At 37.0% G+C, this 17,837-nt stretch overlaps 1 protein-coding gene across 1 annotated transcript; it reads left to right on the top strand.

Annotated features, from left to right (window-relative positions):
* The first annotated feature begins 3,492 nt into the window (after positions 1-3,492).
* On the top strand, positions 3,493-17,071 carry TMX1 (thioredoxin related transmembrane protein 1). Its single transcript, XM_025295783.2, has 8 exons — positions 3,493-3,803; positions 6,588-6,703; positions 8,284-8,329; positions 10,327-10,455; positions 12,355-12,400; positions 12,501-12,602; positions 12,717-12,783; positions 15,452-17,071. Exons 1-8 carry the CDS (start codon positions 3,652-3,654, stop codon positions 15,628-15,630), a joined length of 837 nt encoding a protein of 278 aa, XP_025151568.1. The 5' UTR covers positions 3,493-3,651; the 3' UTR covers positions 15,631-17,071.
* Positions 17,072-17,837: the final 766 nt, after the last annotated feature.

Below are 17,837 nucleotides of genomic sequence, written 5' to 3'. Positions count from 1 at the left end.
CAAACAGTATTGGGACAACCAGTTATGCACATGCTATGGAATGAAGTTGGACGCCCATCCCACACCATATATAAAAAGTAACTCAAAATGGGTCAAAGCACAAATGTATGAGCTAAAACTATAAAACTCATATGAAAATATAGGTTACCCTGGATTAGGCAATAGTTTCTTAGATATTGCACCACAAGCATTTCCATTTCAAGGTGAGAGCCCACGAGAACATTATGTCCCAACAAGAATTTGTATATGAATGTTGACAGTAGCATTACTCATTATAGCCAAAGAGCAGAACAAATCAAATGTCCATCAATTAATGAACTGATAAACAGATATATTCATAAAATGGAATGTGACTCAGCAATCAACAGAAATAAAGTACTGATACATACTACAACATGGATGAACTTTGAATACATTATGCTAAATAAAAGAAGTTAGTCACAAAGGATCACATATTAAAATATTCTATTCATATGATGTGAAATATCTAGAGTACACAAAACCAGAGGCAGAAAGTAGCTTGGTGGTTGCTTAAACCTGGGGAAACTGGTGGTTGGGTAGAAATGGGGAGTGACTGCTAATGAATATGGGTTTCTGTTTAGGTGATGAATATGTTCTAAATTTGATTTGGTTGCACAACTCTATGAACATACTAAAAACTGTTGAATTGCACTCTTTAAGTAGGTGTCCTGTATGGTATATGAGTTATATACCAATAATGATGTTACAAAAAAAATAAACTCTACAGACTCCAGGAAAAAAAAAGATGATGACATATATCCAAGCTGTGATAACAGATTTGAGATCAGTTTAGGAGTTAGCATGCACAGGACTTGATGACTTAGTTGATTAGTTAGGAGGGTTAATCTGATTTTAGTGACTCAAATTTGATAATATTTCCTTGAGGGCTTTTTTCATGGTAAGATGGAGCAATGAAGGTAGATCATCAGTGGCTCCTCCCCCTAAACCTAATGAAATAAAACAATGAAAAACTAGTTGGCAGAGGTAGTTATTTGGTCACATTGTGATAATAAAGTTACACCAGTTGCTAAAATACTGAAATACTTCCATGATGGTTGGTGAGTAACTGCTACCTGGAGCCACCTACTTCCTCCCTCCACACCTCAGCTCCTATGAAATGTGAGCTCATTAGTGTGTGATTTTTAAAGAGTAGTTTATGTGCATAGAAAGTTCTGAAATTATACGAAAGAAAATGTTAACAGCAATTGCTTAAGAGGTGCAGAATCTGGCAGGAGACCTAAACAGAATCTAGAAGATATTTCTTTTCACTTTCCAACCTTTCGTACTTTGCACTTTTTAGTGATAAGCCTGTATTTCTTTTGTAATATAAATGAAATATTAAAATGAAATAGTCATAATAAATTTTCATGAATGACTTAGTGTAAAAAGAATATTCATGAACATATTTCATTTTATCATTTTACCAACTCCATGAGGTATAAATGGCAGGTATTGCTCCATATTACATATAAGAATACATTTATGTCCTTTTTACCAATGCAGCACATTACAGTAAAAGTACTGCATATCTATAATTATAATTTTCCTCATTAATTCATTCATTCAACACATATTTATTGGACATTTATTATGTGACAGGTTCTAATGTGGCTTGGCATTAAACCTTGTAGATTACAGTAATGAACAAAACAGAAGTTTCACATCTTATTGGGTGAGAAAAGAAACTAGAGCATAAACACAGATGCAAATCAGTTTAATACTACATAGAGAATTAGCATAGACAAATATGATGGATAATGTGATTCACAGGCTGATCAGTTAAAAATCTATTATTGAGGCAAGAGATAATAGAAACTTGAACCAGGCTGTGGAGATGTAAAGAAGAGAAGGTAGAGTTCATCAGACTTGCTGATGGAGTACATAAAGAATATGTGAAAAGAGAGAACAATAATAAAGAATTAAAATGCAAATTTTTGTCTTGCACAACCAGGTGGACCTTGGAGCTCTTAACTGAAATGTAAAACTAGGAGGAGAACTAGAATTTTACTTTTTGTTCCTGTTATATTTAAGCTACATATTAGATATCCAAAGATGTCCAGCAAAGAGTTGAATACTGTTGAAAAAGAAATGTCTCAAAATGGAGTTATTTGTCCCCCATGACAGCAATCCAGACTTGAAGAGGCAATCTCACGATAAAAACCTTGCCAGTTCTTTTCCCCTCAAAAAGACCTGAAAAATAATACTTCCTTTACTTTTGCTAATAACTCTCTCCTCTCACCCTTCTTCCTATGAAAGCCTTCCATTTTGTACAACCTGAAGGAGAGCTCTTCTAGCTGCTGGATGGGATGCTGATTCAAGAATCACCTAATAAAGACAGGTGGATCTTTAAATTTATTTGGTTGAATTTTGTCTTTTAACAATATACATGTCTGAAGTTCCAAGAAAGGTGAGAGCTGGAATGACAGGCATATTGATGGCTTTTAAAGCCAGAATTAAGGTTATCTGGAAGAGTGTGTGGATATAAAAGGGAGGGGGCCAGTACAGCATTCCAGAGCAAGCCAGTGTCTGGAAGTCAAGTACAGAAGGACTGCCAAGAAGTTTCAGAAGGAGCAGCTATAAGAAAAGGAGGGGGGAAGAAAAAAAAGCAAATGAGGCACCACATTGCACCTTTCAAGAAAAGTATGTGACAGAATGCTGCTGGCAGTCAAGTAAATTACTAGTGTCCTACAAAGGGCCTTGCACGGAAGGGGTGGGGAAATTAGCCAAATGAATTGAGTTTATGAGAGAATGTGAGGCCAGGAGGTGTAATGGCAATTATTCAATTATTTTCATTTGACTGATTAATACTTTTTAAAGACAGCGCTTATTTTGATTTGCAGTTGTATTTACAAGTGCTTGGGAAAAAATCTTAGGTATTTGTTACAAACCTATGTGTCTTATCCCATTTTGAATTTCTGATCTAGTTATTTCTGTAACTAATGATTTACAAAAAACTGAGGGATAACATACATCCTAAAGTGCATAGAAGTGCATGAAACATGTACAGGTCGATGGTTTTTAACATATGTGTAAACCCGTGTAACTACTTTTCAGACCAAGATATACAATATAAAGGGAACCCATGAAGTCTCCCTTATGCTCCTCCAGTCTCTCTAATCCTCCAGAAGTAAACCAATATTCTGACTCATATAAACATCCATTAGCTTTCTTACGAAAATTTTCAAATGAAACAAAAGAAAACTCTGACGAGCATTTAATTGGAAACTGCTTTAGTGTAAACTTACCAACTGTATTCAGGAAGTATAAATGTCAAACATTTGGCGCCAAAATCCTGATGCAAATTTTTAAGCCTTTCCTCTCCAAAGTCCCGCCCCATTTTGTACACCACGCCCTCGGTTCATTCTTCCTGCAAAACGGCTCTGGGGCAAAGCAGAAAGAAGGAAGAGAAGGTTCTCTGTCATGCGCACTAGGGGCGCTCCCTTTTTCTTTCCTCAACCAATCCACTAGGATCCAGCTTTGTCCTGCGCATTGCGCGTCCTCAAGGCGCGCGCGCGCGAGCCCTGCCGCGCTCATGCGCACAAACTGATCAGCGGGCGCGGGCGGAAGTGAGGAGCTGCTGCGCGGAGGTGGGGGCCGCCTCGCTCGTTGTGGGTGGGCGAAACGGCTGACATGGCGCCCTCCGGGAGTCTCCGGATCCCGGTGGCAGTGCTGCTACTGTTGCTTTGGGGAGCTCCCTGGGCCCACGGGAGGCGGAGCGACGTGCGCATCATCACGGACGAAAATTGGAGAGAGTTGCTGGAAGGAGAGTGGATGATAGAATTGTGAGTGGGGGGCTGTGGTCTTGGGGCCCCTCGGTGGGCTGGGGTCCTAGATCCAAGTCGGGACCCCCCGGTATCATCCTCATTCCTCTCATGCGGATCCCAGGCTGCCCGGGACTGCGACTCAGCCATGGGGCGGGAGCCCCCCGACTCCTCGAGATTTCCTGACTCCTGCTGGGATCTTCCACCGCCTTGGTCTCACCCTCTCCTCGTTTCTTACCGGGGAATGCTCTTAAATTTCCTCTAAAGTGTGCATCCTAGTTTGGTTGCTAGGGCTGAGGTGCGCCTGTGAGGTTACGTTCAGCTTTGAATTCTTTCAACTTTTCTTCCTGGCCTTGGGATTGAGGGAGGTGGGTCTCTGTACTTCCTATACAATTATTTATTTGAGAATGAGTCTTCAGAGACTCACAGACTTATTTCACCAAACTCTACAAAAGAGGGAAATTAACTGAAGTCTCTTCTCCTTTTCTCTAATTACCCTTAAAAAGTAGTCCACTTAGAATGTTACAGTTGGAAACTTTTAAAATTTTATTTTATGAATTAGGCATATTTTAAATGCCAAATAAATTCAACTTGGGTTATTTTTTTTAAATCCTCATTTTTTTTGTTGTTGTTGTTGTTGCTTTTCTCTGCCCACATCTCATTTTTTCCTTTCGGTGTGTGTTTTTGCAACGTACTGAATGTTATGGGTTGTTACTCTTAGGTTTCCTAAGTGGTATTGCAAAACATGCTATTTGAATAAAGTCATGTCTGTGCTAATTCCATTATAATAATGTCCCTTTTGTATCGGTAGATAATAAACTATTTGCGTTTGTTTTTGTCGCTAAATTGGTGGTGGCAGTATTACTCATATCAGTGGTATTAGTGATATTAGTAGAAAACACCCATTTTGAGTGTTAACTGGTGATGGACAGGAAAGCGTGGCCTGTTGCAGTCCATGGGGCTGCAAAGAGTGGGACATGACCGAGTGACTGAACCAAACTGAAACACTTCTAAGCACTTACATACATTATCATATTAAATTCTTTACAAATTCTATAAGGTCTTATTTCCTGGATTTTACAGATGCGAGACATAGCTTTAATTAATATGTTCAGGTATTGCCATAGTGGCTTTCTTTTTGTCTCCAGAAACTAACACAGCGTACACATGCAAAGGTTATTAGAACAACCCCCTTCCTTAACAAGATTCAGGTAGGTGTTTTCCTGTATGGTTAGGTTGCCAGTTAAGGAGAAAGGTGGAGGTGGACAGCTCCAAGGGAGAACCCAGAAGGCCAGATCAATAGCTCCAGTCATAAAATCAAACAAGGCATAGAACGTTAGGGGAAATGTTTATGTAGTATGCATATAGTTTATAACTCAGCGAAACAATTTTCAGAAAGTACTGAAGATGTAGGGGTGAGGAAATACAACCAGGGACAGCATTTGGTTTTCATGGTCCTCAGTAACTTGTTTTAGATTGTGCCTATAAAATACTCAGCGATTTCATAAATAATGTGTTGAGCAATCGTGATTATGAATTCATATGCAAATTACAATCCAGTATTACTCAAGGAGATTTTTTTTATCAATATAAAAAAAATTGATCCAACTAATCAATATAGCAGTCAAAAGTGAAAGGGAATTTGAATTAGAGCATCTGTATGAAATTAAGAATACATATACCATAGTATTTTTTCCCTTAGCTTACTGAATATGAAGTTAAACCTTATAAAAAGCACCTAAGAAACAAAAGAAACTTGAAAAGGGTCTAGTATTTCTAATAATAGGCTGCTTCTATTACAAGTTAGTTATCTATGTTAAATCTGTTTTAATCAGGAATTATGTTACAGAGATACTTTGATTGTAATTCAGTTTATTGTTGTGGACTTTGGCTTTTGTGTGTGGTACTAGTCTTTTTCCACAATGCTGATTACTTTTAGAAGTTTTATTTTCATAAAATAAGTCAAGAAAACAGAAAACGAAGTACAGAAACTGTATTATGTTTAACAGGTATACGTTTTATTCTACCTGGTTCCATTAAAAAAAAAACTGCGGTAAATTATGAGATAATATACAATATGGGAAAAGCTGAAAGATTCAGGGCCTTTCAAGGGAATACCAGAAGAGTAATTAAAATGCTTAGTATGCTTGGCCACAGATTTGAAAACCCGAGGTTGACCATGGTCTGGCCAAAGAATTTCATTTGGCCTGCCTAGTGTTTGTGTCTGGGTTAAGTTTTGAGGTAGCATTTTTACATAAAAGCAAGGATTTTCAGCTCCTTTTAAATTAGAATAGCCTGCAGTCCTGGGCCAGCTTCCCTGGGGCCAGCTGTTCCCCTGACAGTCAAGTTGGGTAGTGTTTCCCTCTTTAAAATGAGGCACGCGTGTCCTATCCACCACAGCACTGGGTGCTTCCTTTTTTTCATACTGGCACTTTGCATTTGCGACTCTTGCACGTAAAATTATTAAAACTGATGAACCCCAAATTCGGCTTTGAGCTTTCTGGCCCCATTATATAGAGAAAGCCAAAGGTTTTTAAAGAGCTGTTTTGCACATAAAAAAGTCCCCTTGTGTCTTAAGAACTTATTCCCAGAATTACTTTTCTGTGATTAGCATTATCAATTCATAGTTCTTGATTTCCAGAGTGTTAGATTCACACTTAAAACCTTTTTGTCTTCACAAAGTTAAACCACTTTGCTATCTTGTTTTTAAAAGATGTTCTTTACAAATTATACATTTTAGAATTTTTATCCCCAAATGCTCATATTAGAGTGTTTTAACTTTTCTTTTTAAACTGTATTTCTTAGTTATGCTCCATGGTGTCCTGCTTGTCAGAATCTTCAACCAGAATGGGAAAGTTTTGCCGAATGGGGAGAAGATCTTGAGGTTAATGTTGCAAAAGTTGATGTCACAGAGCAGCCAGGTAGTTTAAGTCTCTGGTTCATTTTGTTTCTTTGCAGGTTGGGATGTGTGTTGATCCTGTTTTCCACATTACATGGTCTTAATTCTGCCTTTCACCGGGTTTTATGAACAGCTGGTTAAGCTGATTTACCCACCTCCTTAATGAGGGTTCAGTGTGAAGTGTGTTCCCTGGTTGTGTACGGCAGCTTAATTCTTTTCTGTATTTCTGTAAGGGAACTTGGAGGCATCTCCCCCCCTTCACTGTTCCCCATGTAACTTCCTCTGATCTTTTTTCCTCAGCATCCCAGGCCCCAGACAAGTATGTAAGACATCTGTGAGAAGGCATAGAACCTTATGGCTCAAGTGGACATTGGTCACCCCAGTATTTACATATGTACCAAGCTTAGAATAAGGAGCATGTGGTTGAAGTTCTTTGTAGAGTCCAGGTCACGTTCCCTGACAAATTATCTAAGTCTCTCTGCAGTTGGGTTCCAAATTTAATCCGTTAATAATGATTTGAGGATATGGGCTCTTAATTGCAGAGCCCTTATGGTTGTGGCCTCCTGACTTGGCTCCCTGGACAGGTGTCAAGCCCTGCCCTTACGTGATGCTTATTACCTGCTCTTGGCCACGGTAAACTTGAATTCTTGACTCTGCCCCTATCCCAAATGGGAATAATCTCTAGTATTTGGTGAGCACTCACTACTTGTATTGGAGAAGGCGGTGGCACCCCACTCCAGTACTCTTGCTTGGAGAGTCCCATGAATGGAGGAGCCTGGTGGGCTGCAGTCCATGGGGTCGCTAGGAGTCGGACACGACTGAGCGACTTCACTTTCACTTTTCACTTTCATGCATTGGAGAAGGCAATGGCAACCCACTCCAGTGTTCTTGCCTGAAGAATCTCAGGGACGGGGGAGCCTGATGGCTGCCATCTATGGGGTCACACAGAGTTGGACACGACTGAAGTGACTTAGCATAGCATAGCATAGCACTACTCTTATAGGTACTTCTCCCAAGTGTTTTGCATTTATCTTGTAGTCCTTACCCAACCTTGTGGGATAGATAATATCCCAGTTTTACACATGTGAAAGCAGAGCCATAGATTGGTTCTTCATCATTTTCGTGTTTAACACATGGTTAATCTTAGCTGATATTATTACTGCCCACCTTTTGAAAGAGTCAATTCCATTTTTAGCAATACTTTAGAAACTCTGTGCTTGTTTTTTGATTATCAAATGCAATTTCATTTGGTTTTAGATATAAGACTAGTTATATTGTGCTGTCCTATGACTCATTGCTAGTAATCTTATAGTAGTATAATCGACCAAATGTTTATATATATATATATGTTAACACATGTCTTCAATATTCAGATTTTATGTACTTTTAATATATAGTATTTTTTTTAAGTTGCTTTAAGTATGTAAATGAAATTTCTTTCATTGTTTATGTTATACAGCTACATTCTTTTTAGGTCTAATTTCATATTCTTTGTCTATTAGCATTTAAATAATTGCGTTAACTTTTAAGTAGTAAAGGATCGGCTCATGTAAAACCTGTATGTTCTTTCTTATATTTAGTTCTAATCTTTCTCATTTGTAGGACTAAGTGGACGATTTATTATAACTGCTCTTCCTACTATTTATCAGTAAGTATTATGAAGGATGCATCGTAACATAATCAGAATAGTAGCCTCTAGCCTTGATCATGTGTAAAGAGCATTATATTCAGTAAGTTTATTAGAAGGTTTGTTTTGCTTAGTGCTATCTTAGGTGCCTTTAGCTGGGTGAATGAGGTATGAAATAATCCGTTATCTCTGGGATTTCTAATTGCCTTAGAAAATGACGTGCACGAGAAATAGTGGCATAAGTGATCATGAGCCCAGAGTTGTGGTAAGTACTGCAGGAAATTTGGTAAGGGGGAAAATCACTGCACTGGACTGGTTCCTGAGAATATGGAGATTAAACTCAACCTTGGAAGTAGAATTATTAAGAGTGCAGAGTTAAGTGTTCCATCTGAGGATTGTCTCATAAACAGTCATAAATAGGAGCATGGAATGTCTACACATTAGCTCAGAAAGTGCTCTAGCTCAGCCTTGGGAACAGTGGTGGGTGAAACAGTTAAGTTAAAATAAACACCATTATGTAGTCTTCAGTGTAGGCTCTTTAGTTTGTCTTTATCTTCTAAATTAGACATAAGAAATGTTACATCTCTGTATCTGCCCTGAACCTTAAGCTGATGTGTTGACTGCCAGGAGGCACTTGTCTCCTGAAACAAGAAGTCAGCGATTCTGTGTGTATCTTGATTTTCCTTGTCTTTTCTTTCATGTTCATATGTTTCCCCTTTTTATTTCCCCTTTGTATCTGTTTAAATTCATGTTCCCTATAAGTGCTTCTCACCCTTTTCACGCAGTCCTGTTCTCCACATGCCCCTTATTAGTCTCCCAGCTTTTTCAACACTCCCTGAAATTTTCTAGAATTTCCTGCCCTTTTCTTTTAATCTTATTGTTTATCATGCCCATTCCCCTAAGTTTTGCTGTTGAAATTGTACTTATCCTTCAAAAATAGCTCAAATGCCATTTTCTCCAAAAATCTTTGGTTTTTTGAGTAGGAGCTAACCTGTAATTTTTTTGGATGGATAAAGGGTCCTGTAATCTTACTGTAAGTAGTGGGGAGTTTTTGCCCGTAAGTGATCAAAATAGAAGTGTTAAGTAAGTAGGCCTAGACTGGCAATATTATTTAAGGTAGATTGGAAATGATGAAGATACGGGAACAGGGAGAGCACTTACGATCCTATGGCAGAGCTCCATACCTTGGAGAGGAGGAGGAGGAGGAGGAGGAGGAGGTGGGTGTCAGGAAGCAGACTGTAAAATAGAATCACTGCACTGCACCAGATGCCTCCAGTGACTTAAAGCTTGATGGCTGAGATGATGTGATTATGATCAAAAAGACCAGAAAAATGCCTCAAATTGTTCACTTCTAGTTTAATAGTAGCTAATAAATAATAAATGTTAGACACTATTCTAACCACTTTTTCGTGAAGTCGTCTTTTTAATGTGTGTATTGTGGCTTAAAAGTAATTTTCTGATATGTATCTACATACCGAATTTCTTTTTCTCCTCAGTTTTTTACTGAGATGTAGTTGATGTAATTACACTGAGATGTAATCTCTTGGTGGCTCAGCAGTAAAGAATCTACCTGCCAGTACAGGAGATGAGGGTTTGTTCCCTGGTTTGGGAAGATCCCCTGGAGGAGGAAATGGCAACCCACTCCAGTGTTCTTGCCTGGGAAATCCCATGGATGAAGGAGCCTGGCGGGCTGCAGTCCATGGGGTTGCAAAAGTTGAATACAACCTGGTGACTAAACAACAACAAATTGACATATAACTATTAATACTTATTCTACAGTTTTATTGTTTGGAAGAGTATAATAAAGTCTGAAAGCTTATGACTGTTCAAAAATATAACCTCAGTGGTTAATGAAATACGGGGCTAAGATGTTAAGGGTAGGTAATTAGTGTAATTTGCTACTTGTGTATTGCTCATTGCTGATTTTGAGTACAGGATTGATTGTAAAATGAGATTATAGAAATAGCAAAACAAGGTTTATTTATGCAGTGCTAATATTTGCTTCTGATCTTCATTAGTTGTAAAGATGGTGAATTTAGGCGGTATCAGGGTCCAAGAACTAAGAAGGACTTCATAAACTTTATAAGTGACAAAGAGTGGAAAAGTATTGAACCCGTTTCATCATGGTTTGGTCCAGGTTCTATTTTGTAAGTATAAAGGGTTTTTCTCTTTTTTCTTTCAAAATTAATTGGATTATGTATTTCATGTAAATAAAGCATTTATATTTCGTTTTAATTCTAGGACTGTTACAATATGTTCAGATTTACTCTGTGATATTTTTAGTTTAGACTTTTATCTTCTAAGTCCAACAGATAGCGTGGTCCTTTTTTAAGGTAGAGAGAGGCATTCTATAGAATTAAGTTGAAAGTCTTGTTAGGAATATTTTAGCTCTGTAAATATGGTCATTTGTATCATCAGAATAATTCCTCTAGAAGTGACATAATGGGTAAAGCTGTCATTCAAGCTTAATATTTGAATGAGAAGCCTCAACCATATACTGACTTGTGCTACTTTTAGATTTCACTTCTTGTTTTAATGTGATTGAATTATTCCACCTGTCTGGTAACTTTTTGTGTGAAGAGTATGGATGAGCAATGTCTATGGGCAGTAAGGATTGGGCATAGCAAGAAGGTTTTTTGTTACTTTCTTGGGGGGCAGGGCCTCACAGGTCATTTGAGAGACCTCTGGGAATATTGAGTTTTTCTGAGGCCATCGTGGACTCATCTTAGTCCAGCTAAGTTATCTCTTCCTGTCCTCTTACCAGTTGTGTCTTTGGAGGATGGAGAATTGGAAATACCAGTATATAAGAGAATGCTCTGGATTCTGGGAGTGCAGGAAAGTTTATCCCTAAACAGTGTTTTAAAATAGAAGTTTATCTGTAGGACCTTTTCCTTATATCTCTGAATTAAACTGTTAGAATTCCCTCACTGAACCACCATGCCCACCAAACCCAAGTAAGGGACCTAATGTTCCTGATAGAATCTAATTTGCACAGGCTGCAGTGAGCCTGCACGGTGATTTATGTTTTGGTTCCTTGTTCCTGTTCCCATTTTGTGTTTTAAACAACAGAAGCAACATGATTAAAGTACCTTTCTCTGTTGGAGTGAAAATGTAACTGATTTTATTTGAAATCTCGTGTCGTAAATGATTCTTGCTCTTTCTGATGGAAGAAGTGGGGGTTGCTTGGAAGTCTCTGTTGACTCCTCAGGGCAGCAGTTCATACCTTTCTTGTTAGACTGAATAAAGGGTACTCCTAGGGTCGGCTTGGCAGGGGCACCCGCCCCCCCATCCCCCGAGACTGGTGATTGGATTAGGTCATTCTGAGTACAGGTGCTCTGGCTTATGTGTGAATTAGTATGTGTTGGTGGCTGCCACTTATGCTAGAGAGAACCCACGAACCTAATTTTTGGAGCATACCTTTTTTCTGACTGCCTGTCAAAACTACTTGGGTTTAATTATGTGAAAATAGTTATTTTTACTTCTGTGGTGCCTTATTTCTTAGGTAATTATTTTGTTGTTATTAAACTGTATCAAATTAATACTATTGTAAGTTCTATTTTATTTTAATATGAAAGGAGGGTAATTCTTAGGTGAGAAGGATCGACTCAGCAAGTGCTCCCAGTCTTCCTTCAGGTTCCCTTCCTTATGTGTTCTTTGGAGGATTTTAAGGGTGAATAAGAGTTTCCATTTGCTTATAGTGTGCCTAACATCAAACTAGCTGGTTCCATAGAGCTCAACCTATATTCACAGTACATTGGAGAAACCATCAAGTGAAAGGTTAAAGGCAAAACAACAGGAGAAAAGGAAAAAAGATCAAGTGTTTTGTTTGAGGATATTCCATAGTGGCAAAAATTCTGAAACTTGATTTTCGCTAATAAGCTTTCTTATGGGCCTGAAATCACTGTTGTTTCACTCATCTTGAGTAATATCACCAATAAAATCTGTTGTGTTGGAAATTATAGAGTCAAAAATAGAAAATACAGGTAATATACACGTCTTCTACTTCAGAGCTGTGTATATGACTTGATTTTTCTTTTTAATTTTAGGATGAGTAGTATGTCAGCACTCTTTCAGCTCTCTATGTGGATCAGGGTAAGGGCTCAAATTTATTTCTATTTTAAACATTTTGACACTGTCACTTTTTTAAGAAATGGCTGTGATTTTTAGTTTAATTTTTTTCTTTTGATTTTAGACTTGCCATAACTATTTTATTGAAGACCTTGGATTACCGACTTGGGGATCATATACAGTGTTTGCTTTAGCAACTCTGCTTTCAGGACTGTTATTAGGACTTGTAAGTTCGTCATTTTTGGAGTACTGGGAAGAAAAATATTTTAGAATTTTGAGATTTAATATAATTGCTCTAGCTTTTTATTATACATTCAGATTCTTATGTTTATTTTTGCAGTTCATGATATTTGTGGCAGATTGCCTGTGTCCTTCAAAAAGGCGCAGACCCCAGCCATACCCTTCCAGTAAGTATATTTTTAAATTTTTTGTTTACTGTAATCCCATTCATTTCTGTAATAAACACACTCACACACATAACAGGTTGCCTTTCTAACTAGGGTTTCTAAATTCGAGTAGTGGCAGAAGAGAGCACATATTTCATGTAAGAATGACATGGCAGCCCAGTGCATTTAGGAACATAATAGTCATTATTTTGGCTTTTATAGTGTGGAGAATTTTAACACTGCATGTACCTTAACAGATATTTGATAACCATTGACCTGATGTCAATTTGTTTGAAAATTCCATAATATTCAGGGATCCATTTGAGTATATTTGGGTCCAAAAAAGTTGAATATATTCCAGTCTTGAAGTCATCTCATTGGTATAGTGACCACATTTGAGGCTTTTTCTTTGTATGTTGGTCAAGTCTAAGTTTTTCTGTTTGGATATTGGGAAAAGCAATTCCTGTCATTGCTTTAGGAGTCTCATTAGCTGTGTATTTTACTACAAGATGGGAATTAGAATATTCACTGCTGTTTGTCTTAATATAATTTTACCTACCTATCATTTATTTTTAATTTTGAAAATTATGCTGTTATGAAGGCCTTATTACTGTTTGTAAAGAACTTCCACTTTCTGTCATCCCATTTGCTTTTCAGCAGCTCTTTAAAGTGGACTGCATAAGTGATACTCTTCCCATTTTGTGATTGAGTAAACTAAAGCTCTGAGAGATGAACTGTGTTTCCAGGTTTATGCAAAAATGAGAGCTGAGAGTAGAACCTAAATTGAACTCTTAGCCTGATATTTCTATTTTGCTGCCTTCGTGACTTAGGACTTACTGAGGTCAAAACTTCTGAAATAAAATAGAGCAAGTGCAAAGTCATAGAGAACTGAGCAATTTAGAAACATTTCAGTGAAGATGGCAGTTAAGTATTCATTGTTGAAGAACTGATAGGGTTTTAAAAAAATTTCTTAGATGCATCGATATCAAAAGTTGCATGCATGGAGGGGAGGGAATAATTTTATCCACCAAGGGACACTGATCTGTAGGAAAAGTGTAATAAGCGCAGATTACTTATTGGACAGTTAAGTCAGCAAATGTACGTTTTATTTATATTTTTTGCTTAGAAAACCTTAAACCTAACAACAGATTTGTCTTAGGTAATCTGTTACACTGCTGATGTTAGTCCATACTTTAATGTGATATTGCCCCTTCTATACCAGGCTTCTGGATTTGAGTTGTTTTCCATTTTGTGTTTTTGGCTTAGATTTTAAGTTGCTGGGAAAAGACCCAACTAAGTCTAATTTGAAGCGAAATAGGAATTTATTGGTTCATGTAGTGAGGAAGCCAGAGGACAGAGTTGACTAAATCCTGGGGCTCAAATGTTTCTGAATTGCTCAGTTCTCTATGACTTTGTGCTTGTTTCATTTGGGGCTCTTTTTAGTCCTGAGCATAGAATAACTACAGAAAGCTGTAGCTCATAATTCCAGAGTAAGAAGGAAATATACTTCTCCCTATATTCATCTATCTTTTGAAAAAATTCTGGTGTACTCTGCTTGTGTAGAGGGCTCACTTTTTTTTTTTTTTTTTTAAACTGTAAATCAGAATTTCTCAGCATTGGCTCTGTTGGTCTTTTGAGCTGGGTAATTCTTGTGACAGGCTGTCTTTTGTACATTATTGAATCTTTAGCATCATCCCCCTGGTTGCCAGCAGCACTGCCCCTCTCAGTTGTAGCAATCAGAAATATCTCCAGACATTGCCAAGTGTTCCAGCAGAATCGCCCCTGGTGGAGAAGCACTGCTCTCAGCTGTTGTTTGTACTCACCTACAGCTGCATGGGATGGGGCGTAGGGAAGGAGTTAACCCAGTAGAAAGAGATATGCCAGACAGATCAAACAACAGATTGTCCACTGTATGGGAATTCCTTCCTGTGGTCTCTTCTACCTTATCCCCCTTTTCTTCCTGCTCCATTCTGTATTGCCTAGGATTAGGGACGGTCTTGGACCACTGAACAGAGAAAAGCTCATTAGCCAGAGTCTGTGTTCTGTATCTCAGTAACATGGTATGTTCTAAGTGTTCTAAGTTTAAGTTAACTTGCAATAGTTCCTATTAACAACTGGGGTGGGGGCGGATAGTGTGTGTATGTACATACTAAAAAAGTGATTGAGCTGTATACTTAAGATAGGTATATTATGTTGTTTGTAATTATGCCTCAGTAAAATTATATATATGGAGAGGAGGAGGCACATTTATGAATCCACTTAAAAAAGAATCATGTCTAGGAAAATAGCTTTCATCTGATTCCTGTTTGCCTGGGAGCTGAAACAAGGGTACTATTGAAGTTTGTCTTAGTATCTTTATTAGCTAGAAGATTTAATAGTAAATTAATGTAGTTTTATTTAATGCAGTCTATTTTTTATAGGCATCCATATTCACAGCATTAATTCTGATTCATTAATTTCAGTTCAGTTTATGAATAGGTGGGTAATAAGAATGAATTTGGTAAGTAAAATGGACCTTCCAAACCAGTTATTTTTATAGTGTCATTTGTTCTTGAATACAGCTTTTTCCTTTTGGAAATCCAAACATGATTGATAAATCATTGCCAAAGCAGTTTATGGGCATATGAATTGTGTCTTGATTGTATTAGAATACATCAACAACAAAACACTTCTGGTTTTTATCTTTAAGGAAAATTACTACCAGAATCTTCCCAACCTTTGAAAAAAGTGGAGGAAGAACAAGAGGCTGATGTAGAAGATGTTTCAGAAGAGGAATCTGAAAGCAAAGAAGGAACAAACAAAGACTTTGCACAGAATGCTGTAAGACAACGTTCTGTGGGTCCTTCACTGGCCACAGATAAATCCTAGTTAATTTTTACAAATATTTTCATATGATATTGGCAGAAACAGAAGATCGAGCATTTGTTTTGGTTTGAAGTGAACTGTGACTTGCTTGTACATTGCAGGGTTCAGCCTGGATTGTCATTAGGTTGAACATTCTACCTTTGGAAAATAAACGTAGCACTGTGAAAAAATAAGATTTGAAAACAGTATGGTGGTTCAAACAGTTCTTTATTTTTGGAAAATCTGGTGCCAAGCAATAAGATTTCTGTATGTTTGTTTCATAATAACTTTCAAGTCTGAGTTGAAAAATTACATTTCCCAAGTATTGCATTATTGAGGTATTTAAGGAGATTACTTTAGAGAAGAAGATTTCTCATTTGATATAATTTTTGTCAGTTTCACTGTGTGAAGAGAACATATTTCCCATTAATGGGAACTTTGCCCATTGTCTCAAGAAATGTGTATTTCAGTAACAACTCTGAAACCCTTTATCTCCTTTAAAGTCCAAAATTTATTCATACTTTTAGATTATGCGACTAATAAAAACTACCTTACTTTAATTACAGTTTTCTACCCGTGATAATACAGGATATGTTTAGAAAGTTTATAAAGGTTGATTGCCTTTTTTGTTCTCCTGTGTTCAGTGTATGATTTGTATTTTTCTTACCATGGGTTACATTTTTTATTTTCCAAATTGGATAATTTCCTAGAAATGTCTTTCATGTTTTAATAAATTGTTTCAAACTGAAGTTTACTGAAGAATACTTAAAGTGAAGAGCCATCTGATAACTTAAAATTTTGGCTATTTGTTTCAGATTTTACATCATTTTTGTTGAACCTATACTTGAACTTCTTTTTTTGGATTTGAAGGCGAACATTCCTGATTTTTATTTGATTTTGTGGAAAAGCCTTGGTATTTTCTATTTTGAAAATTCACAGAAGCTTAATATGATATAAAGTTAGTATTCTACTCAGGAAAAAGCATCTTATAGTGTGTGTTTTCAATGTATATTTGTCCTCATCCAAAAAGTTCTTAGTTGATTGTACAAAGTCAACGTATGTTTGATGATTTAAACTCATAAAGTTTTATGTTTTTGAAAAGACAAACTGTATTCTCTACTTTCTATTGTGGTATTTCACAGATGGGAATCAGCAAGATGGGACATTTAATATATTTTTTACTCCTTAAAGAGAATAGTTTTCACCTTACAGCAAGAGGAAGTGGGTAGAGTTGTGGGGCAGCAGTAAAGAAATGTATTAGCTGCAGTAAAAGGAAAAAACATAGATACTCTGAATGGATCACTTCTCTGTTATGGTAATAGACAGTTTCTATAATGTCCCCTTTAAAGGCCTCTTCTTTAGAATATTAAATATTCTACCACTGAAGAGTTTGGATGTGTAATAATTTTGTGATGCTTTAGAAAAATCTAAGCACAAAATAAACTTTTCTAAGTGCTTCACTGAAGCTGAAGGCAAGTGTGATTTCTAATTGATGCTTAATTAATACTTAACATTTAAATATTTAATTGATGCTTAATATGTATTTAACAGTGTTCAAGTGAATAGTGGTGTCACTGTATACATACTTGATACATGTAATCAAAAGGCTAGAGTCATATATATCTCTCTGTTATCTGAGATGATCAAGAAATGCTGCTCATTAATTAAGCATTCTATTTTTCTAGTCTTACACATCATATATTTTTAAGTATTTAAGTGATTAAAAAATGTAGTATGTACACAAAGTTACAGGTGGACTGAACATGTAAACTTGATATTTCAGAAAAGATATGTATCTTGTATTTCTTCAGGATTGTCACTGTAGATACCGGAATAGTCCATTTTCTCTCACACCAGAGGCTTACTTACAGAAACTATGGGGATCATTTTACATTTAACAGACCCCTTTTGTATCTGCATTGGTTTAAAAGGACTCCACATGGCAACTTAGCTCCAGATCATCTCATGAGTGAATAAGATGCAGGATCAGCATCCTGGGGAACCCTGCTTCCCTCCCTACCCCAGGCATTCAGCTCCATCATTGAAGTATTGAAATCTGATCACTAGAAAATACAGCATTTACTATGTACTGCCTAAATACTTAAATGAGTGAGACGGACAAAAGTTTAATGATTCCATAGGTAACATTTTTCATTCATTGAGTATTGGAGTGGTGCTATTTTTCTGTGATTATTTAATCTACTGCAGTATGTGATAGCTGAGCCTTTATG

This window comes from Bubalus bubalis, chromosome 11, assembly GCF_019923935.1.
Source record: "Bubalus bubalis isolate 160015118507 breed Murrah chromosome 11, NDDB_SH_1, whole genome shotgun sequence".
In the NCBI taxonomy this organism is placed as follows: domain Eukaryota; kingdom Metazoa; phylum Chordata; class Mammalia; order Artiodactyla; family Bovidae; genus Bubalus; species Bubalus bubalis.
The sequence above is the reverse complement of the archived record's forward strand: the minus strand, read 5'-3'. Positions and strand labels throughout refer to the sequence as shown.

Coding starts and splice junctions, on each gene's coding strand:
- TMX1 (XM_025295783.2), top strand. CDS start 3,652: ATGGCGCCCTCCGGGAGTCTCCGGATCCCGGTGGCAGTGCTGCTACTG. Junction 12,603..12,716: donor CAGGACTGTTATTAGGACTT/GTAAGTTCGTCA, acceptor TTATTTTTGCAG/TTCATGATATTTGTGGCAGA. Junction 12,784..15,451: donor ACCCCAGCCATACCCTTCCA/GTAAGTATATTT, acceptor TTTATCTTTAAG/GAAAATTACTACCAGAATCT.